Source organism: Rosa chinensis, chromosome 6 (genome assembly GCF_002994745.2).
Source record: "Rosa chinensis cultivar Old Blush chromosome 6, RchiOBHm-V2, whole genome shotgun sequence".
Classification (NCBI taxonomy): Eukaryota; Viridiplantae; Streptophyta; class Magnoliopsida; order Rosales; family Rosaceae; genus Rosa; species Rosa chinensis.
The window spans coordinates 28,133,723-28,147,312 of NC_037093.1; the positions used below are offsets into that span (position 1 = coordinate 28,133,723).

Sequence of the window (13,590 nt, forward strand, 5' to 3'; positions counted from 1 at the left end):
ACAAACAGTAGTAGAGCTGCGCGCTTTGACATTATGGAACAATGTTGTGTAATAAAAGAGTTCCTTGAGTTGTTGATTTGGTGTTTGAATAAATCTAAACTATGTGTAACGCGCATTGTAGGCATTGACTAAATTTGCTACGTACCATTTGCATTGGAGGTAGTTTAATTGTGATACTGTTTTTATAATCTCTCTGATTGATAGTATCTGATGTAAATATACACTGTTTAATTTGGGGAAGGAAAAAAAAAAAACTAAACCAGCAGCATGGTGCGGGAGGACTTATCTAGTCATATACTAAAGACTTAAAGCTTTACAACTTGATCGAACTAGTTTGCACATTTTATCGTGTTGTGACAAAGCAATATTTAACATTGTCGCCCTTCTCAAGTCGTTCAAGAGCAATGTTCACATAATCCATTGGAATAACTTCGACATCTGCTGCGACATCTGCTGTGTTGTTGTACTTTCACTACACCAAAAACCTCAACATACTACACTTTTTGCACAACGAAAAAAAAAAGTGTTGTGTGATGAAGAAAAGTGAATCAGACAACATGTTTAGTAAACCTACATTGTATAAGGTGGTTAAAATTCTGAAGTTTTTGTTTAGAAGGCCATTGCACAACGGTTACAAGAATAATCTGTTGTGTGAATCATAAAAAAAATAGAGGCAGATTTCCCTCCTAGATCGACTCAAATTTGGCTCCAAATTGTACCCTAGATGCCACTAAATTGTACAACAGTTTAGTTATTTGTGTTGTAGGAGTATACTTGCAAATCATCATACAATAGTTTTTAATGTGCCGTTGTGCAAGTGAGTGGCAAAATTTGGAGAAGTCTCCAAAATGGCATTCATTCTCTCCCCAAAATGAGCAAATTGGTTTGTCATGCTTGCAAGTTCCTACAACATAATGAACTATTTCTGTTGTGTGATTGAGAAATGCCTAGTCTCATCACCAAAACTGAAATTTTGATTGCACAGGCGGGAAATTTCCATTTTTGTTCCCTCGCTTTGCTACACTTCAGACAACATATATAATTCTATATGTTGTCTGAGTAATTAAAAAAAAAAAATTAATGCGTGGTGCCTTATACAACTCGATGGCACCATTACACACACTTCCGTTTTTCAAGTCTACGAGCAAAACCCCGAGCCTTTCTTCACTTCGAGCAAAATCCCGAGCCTTCCTTCTCTCACTCCCACTTTGGCCTTAGAGAGTTTTCAGCTAAAAAACTTCCACACTTCCCCTCTCTCTCATTTCACTTCCCTCTCTGCGATTCTCTGAGTTGCAACCCCTAACCCTCTCTTTTCTTCGATTTCCGATTTTCAAACTTCAAAGAGGTGTGTAATTCTCCTTTCTCCACTATCTCGACTTGAGATTAGGGTTCTTCATACTGAAAAAAGAAAAAAAAGAAAAAAAAAGAGGTTCTTCGATCTGCTAGTTCTGGGTATTGGGAAGAAGAAGGTCATCAAGGAATGTGAAGGCTGGGTCTTCGAAACCTCCAATAGATCTCACGGTTGTCGCTTCTGTCCAGTAAACACCTCTCCATCTTCCTCTCTTTCTATTTATGTGACTCGAGTGATTCTAGGACTAAGGTCGTGAAGTTACAGTTAGGGAGATTTGGATAATTGATTTCTGTTGCTTTGATTCAATTATAGGGTTTAGGCTTCTGGGTAAGTGTTAAGGCTTTAAGTGGAGTCGATTAATTAGTGTTTGATTGATAGATTTATATGGTTTAGTTATTTGGCTATTAGATAGTCGCGACCGTGTCTCCAATTTCCATTTATTTTCCGAAATAGATTCCTTGCTAGAGTTAAAATCTTTTGCTTCTGTGCTAAGCTTGTTTACATTTCTTGATTTGGTCGAAAATTGGGTCTTGAACCCTTTATTGCTTGTTTTTATTCCGAGCCCATAAGACTGAAAAGTTTTTGATTCTGTGCTCAGCTTGTTTACGTTTTCTTGGCCTAGCCTTCTTCTCTCCAATTGCTAAATTCATTCTCCTTTTTGTGTGAATTTGTGTTATTAAGTCGATTGGGTTCTTGGTTTCAACTGCTTTAGGCTTGAATTTGATTGAATGAATGATTATAGAATTGTATTATCTATGTGATTACTATAACGGAAAGTTTCTTTCTTTTAGCAATTGGGTTCATAAATTAGTGGAATATTGACTTGCTTTTCTTGATGACAATGTCATATTGTATTGACAGGTGCAGGTACTGTAGTTGTAGGAACTTTCATTTGGAAACTTAGTTTCCGGTAACTAAAGAATTACTTCTTCAAAATTGTTGTGTTTGTGCTGGAACCAAAGTTTAGCTTTTACTGATAATAAGCAGAGGCTTGGAGGAAATGTTATGCTTGTTGATGCAGAACATGCCTTTGATCCAGCATATTCAAAAGCATTGGGAGTAGATGTAGAAAATCTGATTGTCTGCCAGCCTAATCATGGCGAAATGGCACTTGAGAGTAAGATATCTTTAACTATGTGTGTATTCAATGGGAACTATTTAAGTATTTTGGAAGTATTCTTGACGTACTAATTGATTTTGTATCACCTCAGTTGCAGATCGTATGTGCAGATCTGGTGCCATTGATCTTATCTGTGTCGATTCTGTCTCGGCTCTCACTCCATGAGCAGAAATTGAAGTAACTTTTTTTTTTTTTTCTGCTGGTATTTTTGAATGTCAGATATGTGATTGCTCATATAAGTCAAATGACTTTCTGGTCTTTTACATTGGGTGAGATCAGGATGCAACAAATGGGTTTGCAAGCACGCTTTATGAGCCAAGCTTTGCGCAAAATGTCGGGAAATGCATCTAAAGCTGGATGTACTCTCATATTCTTGAATCAAATAAGATATAAGGTAGTTTTACTTAACATTGTTTGTATGATTTCTTTTGCCAATCATACATCTTGGATTTGTTGCGGAGTATGAGTGCCTGGGTCTAGGCACTTGTATCTGAGCCTTGAATTTCAGATATACATGATACATACTTGGATCCATTGCAATCCTTTAGATTGAGTGTCAGGATCCAAGCAGTTGAACTCAAGTAGGAAACATCTGTATTTATATATGGGGGCAATTGTTATGATATGATCCATGGTAATTTTTGCCCCCTAATCACAAGTACTTCACTTCCAAAATTATTACCATCATTCATTCATTTTGCAAGATTGGTGTGTATTATGGGAATCTAGAAGTGACATCTGGAGGAATTGCATTAAAGTTCTTTGCCTCAGTTGTTCGCCTGGAAATACGTTCTACAGGGAAAATAAAATCTGTAAGCACAATAGCCTCTTTTTCTTCTCATGCATTAGTTATTTTATAGATCAATGAATATATCTGTTTTGATCTCTTTTCAATTTTGATCTATGCTGTTTGTTATCTGAGTTTACTTTTCTATATTAATTAGGTAAAAGGAGACGAGGAAATTGGGGTTCGGGTCCGTGTACGAGTGCAAAAGAGTAAGGTACTTTTAAAAACATCAGAATAATTTCTGCCTCTTTGAGGGATTTTCAAATTTTCTTTGATAGTAAAGCCACACATTGATTGCACTCTTGCTAGAAATTTGAAACTAGTAAAAAGTATCTAGACATCTATTACTGGTATAAAGTTTGATCAATTGTAGTGCCATTCTTAATCGCTTTTGTCTAATTTCTCTAATTTCTTTGTCCTGCATCTATACATTGGTCTAACTGCAGTTGCGAACATGAAAAAACATTGATATAACAGTCAATAATCACTAGATTGCACTAGCATTTCTGGCTGAAGTACAGAGTTTTTGGGCAAAACCTATTGATCCCTTTTGATTCTTCAGATTTGTGAGAACTGCTTTCATCTTTTTTGAAGATATTTTTTTTATCAACTGTAATATCCTGATCTACAGATTTGGCGTATGATAAATATTCATGATGCATTTAATCATGTCCATCATTTTAGTAGTCTAGTCAATATTTGTTATGGTTCTGATTGATGTTGCTCATTGGCTGAAAGATCCGCCTCACCCAATTGGCCAAAGGTTCTTCTCTTTTTATATTTTAATTGTTGTTGAAGTTCTCATAGCATATCATGTTTGATTGAGAATGTAGGGAAAAATAAATGAACTTCCCAACACTTAAAGGGGTATAACAGATGCTCAGCGATAAAAGTTCAATTGTTGCACACCATGTGTTTGACACCCTAGCTGAACCAGTGGGGCATTTCATGATTTTCGAAAAACCTATACTTCTTGTTTTACTCTCAGTTTTTGATATCTTAAAGGAAAATCTTCAATGATCATTTTGAACTTGGTTTCGTGAAAAACGGAGCTAAAATGAGATACTTATGCTATTTTGAAGTTACTGCACTGTTTCAGGATTTCTGCAGAATTCAGCATTTCTGTCACTTTGGATTCTTGTTTGACCATCCATTTGAACTGCGAATAGCATGAAACTGTGTAAAATAGTAGCTTTGCATGTCTACTTGAAATCTGGAAAGTTGTGCTTGAAATCACTGAAAGAATAGTTGGTGGTGAATTTTTCTTTCTTGTTACCAGTTTTCTGAAACTGTCTCAAGCTTGCAGCTTATTTTGACTCTTAGAATGCTTATGAGTATGTTTGGGTATTTCCAGCAATTTTTCTGGTTTCAGTTCGTGTTTTTTCAACTTGAAAATCAAACCCTTTTGATTATTTTTTGTATAACTGTTTCATATGAAAACAAAAATGAGTTGATTTTGATTTTAGAGTTTTTCTTTTGTTTTCCAAATCGGAAAGAGACATGTGTCTAAGTGTGTAACATAGACCAGAGGTCCTCATGAGTGCTTAGAGGTATTTAGTCTTTGTTAGTTGCTCAGTTTTACACTCTTTCATGTTTAGTTCTTCATATTCTAAAGGTTTTTCATGATGGTTTTATCTGCTCATGATGCTGAACATTGACAAAATTCATTTGGTCAATTGCCCTGTTTTGGTTATCCATGTGAGTAACTCCTTTCCTTTAAATTATATTTATTCTGTTTCTCAGATTTTTGTGAATCTAAATATAGTAAGCTATTAATGTAGATTAATGGCATAAGAGATCTTCAACTCATGCACTGGTGCACTAGTACTTCATTCGACTTGCAGAGATTTAATTGATAATTATCAAAAGAAAGGAATTAATATTTTGTGACTATGTTATGATTCTTTGCTTTTGCTCTTCCTCATTTCATGAACAAATGGAGACACTCTTGAGTATTCATCTGAAGAAACTTTGTGAATCATATACAAAATAGGCACAAAAGGGGCTTCAATTTCTCGTTTTCATTTTTAAACATAATACTTTCACATAGAAGGGAAAATCCTCTTTTTCCAGTAAGAAAAACCTATCCGTGTTAAAGTACTAAACTTAATACAAATTAAAGGTAGTAGCTACCTGCAATATATTTAAAACCTCTAGCCAAAGGCCACACAGCCTTTACAAATTTTATTATTTTGTGCAGCTATTATTTAGGTCTGTTTAGCTTCTGAACAGTTGGGCTTTTGCAGGGATATTATGTCATAACGTTTTTGAAATGTGAATTGGTCAAGGGGGAAATCACAGTTTGGCCTTTTAGGTTTACATGTTCCCTATTTGCCCAGAAAATTGTGGGTACCATTATACAAATTTAACTATCTTTCATGGCTCTTTCCCCTTGAATTAGCCATTTTAATAATTTATTGTATCTAGCTGGATTGGACATGTATTCTTTTTTTCCAAACTTTATTGTGCCATTTTGGTGCTAAGTTTCCAATATTTAGGTAAATATGGGTTGAACCTTCCACAAGGGATGGCCATCATGTGTTTAGGTAAACTTCATTGTGCCATCATGTGTTTTCTGGTTGAAGGTGTAGAAGGGATGCCCTGATTGATTTTGCAGATTATCTTGATAATGTTCACTTAATGCAAATGCAATGGCAGGCTACTGTAGGACCATGTAACACACTAGAGTCGAATGCTTGGAATGCAGTAGAGAAAAGCAAATGGAGCAGGTATGCTTACATACGAGAGTTTATTTCACTCTGCTTGTGCCAAACAACATGTTTGTGAATTTATTTTGATTGATGTTTCGTTGTTTCTATTTCACTCTGCTTTCTTACCTTGTCATTCGAAGTTTAAATATTTCCATAACCACTTGAGAGTTACTTGCAGAATTTCATTCAAACTGTGTGTACTCATGGCTAACAAAATGGGGGACATGCTGCCCCGTGTGCAAGCATGATATGAGAACAAAATCTGTGAATCGTGAGGTAAGAGAGTGGGGTGCATCCTCATTAATTATTTAGTGTTCCACAGTTGAGTCTTGTTTAAGTTTTTTGAATATTAAGACTCTGGGACAACCTCTATTATGGTACTTGCAGTCCTAGCTTTCTTGATTGTGATGTATGGGCCAATAATGAACTGGAAAATATCAAAGTTTGATTGTTACCAATTTTCTGAAAATGTCTGAAGCTTGCATCTTATTCTTTTAAATCTGTTCTATTTCGAACATGCATAGGCATAGGCGCTGTAAGTTTCACCATCTAACTTATTGATTAATTTGCTTGTATTTAGGGCATTCCTCCTTAACCTAGCAACAAGGAGTGCGGGTACTTTATCATGTGCTACATGAGAGATATCATTGAGGATAAAGACATGTCATTGTTTCCTTCCAAGGTATCAACATAGCTATAAATATAGTCACTTGACTCAATTTCTCATAACTTTGTTATTATATCCATGCCTCATTCACCAAAACGATTAAGTAATCCCTTTGATATAATAAATCAATTTCAGTGGGAGAGGAGAGGCAGCAACTAATACACCCAAGCGGATATTGATAAAGTACGAAATGAATGGGGGAAGTTTGTTGTCAACACATATGTGCATGAGCCATGAAGTAGCGCGCTTGTTGCTGGTCCATTTTTGCTAAGGAAAGCATTTTTTTTTGTGCTTCGCTGTTGGCCCATAGTCATGCACCATGTGTGGCATGTTTTGAAAAAATAGATACATATGTATCAGCTTTTTGATGTCCCAAGTAGATGGGCATGCACTAAATACTTTTCTTGTTTAAAATGTTGGGTTCAATGATTAGTGGTTTGCAATGTTTATATTTGATAGTTTGCAATGTTTATATTTAGTATGTAAATGGATCAAATGCACAATCTAAATTAGGAATGAGATTTGTTCAAATAATCAGACAACAGAATAGATATAATGATAATTGCCCGTTGTCTGAATGGCCAAAAATGGAGACAAATCACACTGCAATCATTCATATCACACATCGGTTTTTAACAAATCACTGTCTTCTAATCTACACTCACACAACAGAAGTAATTGAACTCTGTTGTCTCAAAGTTAATCAGACAACACACAAAATAAAAGTTTGTTGTCTGACAAGCTTAACATACAACAGTTTGAAAACAAGCACTGTTGTCTGAAGGCAGCACCGCACCTGCCGCGCAGCTGCGCCTAGTATCTGCCGGGCCATCTGCCGAGCTATCAGACAACATGTTTAACACATACCCGTTGTCTGTTTATTTCTCAGACAACTGTGTTCCACCGTTGTCTGAATTTTCATCAGACAGCGGCTCGGTCTACAACGGTGGGTCTCCAAATCTCAAAACGGTTTTTTGCCGTTGTCTGATAATGTTTTTGGTGTAGTGTTTGCTGCAAAATCTATTATCTCTTGAGTCTCTTTCATTCCCCTAATTGCACTACTAGCAATAACTTTCCTCCCTATTATTTCCAAAAATAGAAGAAGAAGAAGTGTTAATTAGTATTCCACCCTTTGAAAATATGATTTTGAAAGAGAAGTAGGGAAATTACCCATAATTAAAGGGAAGACGGGAAGCTCAGATGGTTCCACTGGAGCACCCACCAAAACTAGTTTTCTACTAGTTTTCAGCAAGCCAATCAATGGAAGGAGAGAGCGAGAAGCAGAAACAGTGTCGATGATACCATCCATGGTGCCCAAGGCAGCCTAAAAACATGAAAATATTATCATCACATTTTGATTTTCATCGACCGGGTTTTTTTTAGTTACATTGAAGGAAAATCGAACGTTTGACCTAACCTCTCATAATTCTCGACCTACTCTGACCATTTGGGCAAACTAGAAAGGCCTAATATATTGATTAATAAAAGAAATCAGTGGTATTTTTTAGTATCTTAGTGTCACTTACTATTGGATTTAGATCTAAGGGTTTAGATTAAATAAAAATATTTTAAGTGTTTTAATCTCAATCATGGAACTTAAATTCAATGGTAGGTGACCATAAACTTCTTATTCACATGATGCTCTCTTCATATATAGATAATATATAATGAAGGGCAACAAATTAAACTCGGTACTTAATTACCGCCAATTTCTCATGGTCATGACTGATCAAAAATGAATCTGCACCAAGTCGTTCCACTGCTTCCTTTTCCTTACTCGGAGAGGAACTAATCACAGTGACCCTTGCTCCAAAAGCTTTGGCAAACTTCACGGCCATATGACCTATACCTCTAAGCCCAACAACACCCAAATGTTTATCGCTACTGGGCTGGGGGACTAGTCCGAAATATTTCAGGGGGCTATACACGGTAATCCCAGCACACAATTGCGGGGCGGCACCGGCTAATGGAATGTCATTTGGGATTCGGACGACAAAGTGCTCTTCCACAACAAACTTATCTGAATATCCACCAAAGGCTCTTGTTCCATCTTCATATTGTCCATTGTAGGTCCATAACATTTTGGGGCAATAATTTTCCAAGTCTTGTTTGCAGTTCTCGCATGAGCCACATGAACCCATAATGCACCCTACTCGGGCTACATCTCCAACTATTGAGACTAATATTTGCTACATTTTTAGCACATTTTACTTAGTTATTCTCTTAACAATGTCATTTCTAACTTGTTTCGTGTTTTTAGGTAGTTTTTGAGTCTGAAAATGGAAGGCAAAGAGTTATATGCGCAGAAATGAGAAAAAAAAAATGGAGAAATGAAGTTTTCCTAGTTCTACCAGGAAATGGAATCCCAGTCGAAGTAGGAATCCTAATGCAACTAGGAAAAAGCTTGGAAAAATGATGTTCGGAATGAAAAAATGACAGAGTCCCAGTTGGACTAGGAAACCTGATCATACTAGGAGTCTTGATGATGCTAGGAGACCTGGTAAGACTAGGAGATGCTATGTCTTGAAGATGACTCAAGATAGTTCAAGAATGTTCTAGATTAATGAAGAATTTCGGCAATCATAGAGATGGATTTCGAATTGGCCAATTTGAGAAGCCTGGCCCAAAGATTGAAGCATGTGACTTGCACATGAGTCTCTAGAATGATCCATGACATCTTGAGGAGTCCATGGCCCATTTATATTGCTTTATGCCGTGACAATTAAAAGAAAATACTAGAAGATTTCGGCAATGCACATTTTGGGATATTTTTGGATTTCTATTGAATTTTGGAGAAGAAAATAAAGGAATAAATATTGAATTTGGATTCCTGATTCCATTCTACATACTTGGAGGCCGAAATATGGTCTAGATACATGGTGAATTCGGCAACAAAGAAAGGTGACTTGTTCTCTACTTCTCAAGGAATATTTTCATTGGTCGAATGGTGTCACAAGTAGATTTCAACCTTGATTCTCAAGCGTATGCCGTGCACTATATAAAGGAGGTTTGTGAAGACATTCTACACACCACAAAATTCAGAATCAAACACCACAAACACTTCCCCTTCTCTTCCAAGTTTCGGCAATTTCAAGAAAATCAAAGTTCAAGGCCGTGAAGCATCCTCCTCTCCATTCAAGCATCCTTGCCGTGGTCCTCATTCATTCCACCACCTTTTGAAGCTTCTTGCATCCTTGAAGATCAAAAAGTGTAACCATGAACTCCATAATTTGTTTTCGGTTTTTGAATGTAAAACAATTTCGGTTTCTTATGAATTTGCGATTTTGTTTTATGCTTCTGGATTGTGTTATGCGATTTCTTGTGATGATGAAGCATTGATTTTAGATATGTAGTTTTCGAATACTATGAAGCATGTTTTAGGTTTTCTAATTGAAAATTTGCGATTTCTTTATGTGATAGCATGATTGTTAATTTCGAGCTTCAATCCCATCTTTTATGTGTTAATTGATCTTTGGATGCATACTTAGGTTGATGAACATGTAACTGAATTCATATTAAGGTGCTAGCGTTCTAGGCTTTAATTATTTAAGTGGAAAACCTATAATTACTTAGGTAAATTAACAATGAGTCTTGCATGCTTGATTAGCGTTCTAACTTGTGTTCTTGGCTTGAATTGATCAAACTTCCAATATTGTTAATGCGTTAAAAGTGTTTTTGTTAGTGATTAGCTACCACTAGTAATTTCATGATTAATAGGGTTAACTATGGTACATTCATCTAGTTAATTTAATTAAAGGAAGTAAAAAGAACTTTGTATGCATTCATCTTTGTTCTTGGTTGATTTTATGCTATAACATATTTTGATTCGTGATTTGATGTTTGAAACCTTGCCAACGTGTTAATAGTAGTTAATTACATCTAAATTCGTTCCATTCATATATTTCTACCTTGATTCTGTGTTTTGATGTGTCACATGTATATATTTAGTTAGTTGTTAAATTAAATAAAAATCCTAAATCCCCTTACTTATGTAACTCGTAAAATGTATATGTATTCTTTAATTTGTTTCTCTAATGTTTTATTTTTCAGGAATTAATAAGGCCCTAATCCTCGATTGAGAACGATACCTTACTTACTCTTACTACATTGATAGGGTTTTAAATCGAGCGCTAATTTTGTGCAAGTTACCAACTTTAAATTTTTTGACATTGAGCCCAACCTTGGTCACTTGGTTGCATGCCTACAAAAATGATCATACAAAACCTTACTATAGTTATATGTAAAACAAAAAAGGATTAAATTCTGCTTACTACCATGTACTTTCAAGGGTTAGTCAATTCAGTCCCTGCACTTTTAATTTAATCAGAAAAGTCCTCACACTCTCTAATTTCATCAAATCGATCCATTCCGTCACTATTCCGTCAATTTTCTCTGTTAAGGTGCTGACGTGGCATATTTTCACAGAGAAATTCCCAAAAATACCCCTACTCAAAGCCTCTTCCTACAGAACCATGCTTCACTCTCTCTCCCACTTCTTCTTCCCCAAACCCTCTTTCCCTCTCTCTTTCTCTCTTCTCCCCACCCAAAAAAATGGAGGAGAAAAAGAAAACCCATCTCTTCTTTTCCATCACCTTCACTCTTCTGCTCTCCTTCTCCGTCGCCCTTGACCACCGGACCCTCCTCTTCTCCCCCTTCCCCTCCGCCCCTACTCTCCCCCAACCCGAATCCTTCTCCGCCACCTCCGAACCCGACCCAGATTCCATCTCCCTCCAACTCCACCACCTCGATGCCCTCTCCTCCAACCAAACCATCTCCCAGCTCTTCCACCTCTGCCTCCACCGTGACGCCCTCCGCTTCACCTCCCTCACCTCTCCCTCAACCGCATCGGCGTCGGCACTCCCCCTAAATACCTCTACATGGTCCTCGACACCGGCTCCGACGTCGTTTGGCTCCAGTGCGCCCCCTGTAAACACTGCTACTTGGACTCTAGGAGGCTGGATGATGGAGTCGAGGCAAGACCCGAAGCTGCAGTTGTTGATCCAGGCGAAGTTGGGGTCGTGGTGGGAGAATTCAGCGGCGATTTTGGAGGGGGTGATGAAGGAGAGTTTGGATCGCCGTTGAGGGTGTGGTTGCGGGAGGAGGTTGTGGTCGGGATGGTCGCCGAGGGCGTTGAGGACGGAGTGGGTCTGGGCAACGTGGGAGACGGCGCGGGTCATGGCGGCAATGACTTTGGGGTCGGAGAGGTGGGGCATCTGGCTGAGGAGGATGAGGATGGTTGCTGGGGTATGATCAACTGGGGCTGGCCACGTTTGTGTGTGAGTTTGTGTTTATACTAAACAAAATGATGAGCCAAATTTCTTGTTTTGTGTTTTGCTTACTGAATGGTTCATTCTGGGCTTGTTTTCTGAGTTTCTGGTTTAGGTTGATGGTGTTGAAAGCACAGAGTCCTCTCATTGATTGTTGGGGGTTTTGTCTTTGTGAGTTGCTCTTGATTTCAGTACTCTTGCTTGGATGAGTTCATATTTGGAGTCTTTGATGTGTTTTGGTATGCATTTGATTTTAGTATGACCTTCCAAGTGAGCTAGTAGTGGGGATCGATCTTGGGAAGTTGGTTGAGAATTGAACAAGGGAAGGACTGAGAAGGAGAGTAAACAGAATATACTTGTATGGGTATTTTGGGAATTTCCCTGTGAAAAAGTGCCACGTCAGCACCTTAACAGAGAAAATTGATGGAATAGTGACGGAATGGATCGATTTGATGAAATTGGAGAGTGCGAGGACTTTTCTGATTAAATTAAAAGTGCAGGAACTGAACTGACGAACCCTTAAAAGTACAGGGTAGTAAACAAAATTTAATCCAAAAAAAAAAATGCCATTAGATTTAATTGGTCGGAATCTTACTCCCTTTATTTCTTTTTTGTCTTGCACAAATATTGTTCTCAACTTAATCTTTTAAAGACAATCCAGACCTGAGTTTGATCCATATTTTCGAACACCTATTAAAAACAAACCAAACTAGCTTTCGTTGAAATGAAAATTTACCCGGGCACGGTTGGATAAATGGTCGGCCATATTTTGTTCTTTACGAGGTGAATGTCTCCGTGGCAAATTCCACAATATTGTATCTTGGTGGTAATATCATTATCGCCATTAGCCCTGAAGTAGAGAAAAATAAGTTGAGGCACCTTGCTAAGATCTTGAGGAAAAGTAGAAGCTAGCTAGCCAAAAGAGGGAGTACCTTCTAGTGAAATGGTAGGGGGAGAGAATTCCTGAGGAATTTCTAGTAGCCCATCCATAAGCATGCACTGCTTCTTCTTGAGCTGGTGCTTTAGACATTTTCTCTTAGTATTTGTGTACACAAATATGTGTGTTATATGCGTTCATTGCTATGTATTTATAGCATGTTTGTGGGATAATAAGTTCTAGCTTTCATAGTTGATGGCTATACGAGTAGTGTCAGCACTGACGATGATTTATATATATGAGAGACAGGAACGTTTTGTTTTTTAATTTTCTCCTACATATACTTTTCAAAACCATTTACCTTTGGACAAGTATAATATTAGAATCGATAGGTGAAAAGGCATTCTCTTTTCTTGAGATAAATGGTTTTGAAAAGTAATAAACCTTTTCTTTAGTTGTATTAAAGTCTATCATCTCTTTGGTCTCTTTCATTCCCTCACAAACACTTCCAGCCATTAGCTTCATCCTTATCTAGAGAAATTCTTAAGTAGGACAAACGTACCAGCCACGTGATATGCCCCGCCAATCGTGTCTCTCTAATTTTTAATTGTATTTCAAAACAACTTATGTTTAATTATAATGAAAGACTGCTGTATTAGGAATAGTTTGCATAAGTGCTTTCATGCGTGCAAGATAAATATGATCAAAAATAGGGCAAAAATAATATTAAATTAGCTATCATTAGGGAAAAATTGGCAGCTCAATAGGTAAGTTGAACACCTAATATAACTAGCTTTCCGCTAGTCTTCA

The 13,590-nt window shown here is 37.2% G+C and overlaps 1 protein-coding gene across 1 annotated transcript; it reads right to left on the bottom strand.

Moving 5' to 3' along the window:
• Positions 1–343: 343 nt before the first annotated feature.
• Positions 344–12,933, bottom strand: LOC112171165 (probable mannitol dehydrogenase). Its single transcript, XM_024308390.1, has 8 exons — positions 12,836–12,933; positions 12,640–12,753; positions 11,229–11,853; positions 10,786–10,837; positions 8,340–8,806; positions 7,807–7,960; positions 7,639–7,716; positions 344–450 (listed from the first exon to the last, which is right to left on the bottom strand). Exons 1-8 carry the CDS (start codon positions 12,931–12,933, stop codon positions 344–346), a joined length of 1,695 nt encoding a protein of 564 aa, XP_024164158.1.
• Positions 12,934–13,590: the final 657 nt, after the last annotated feature.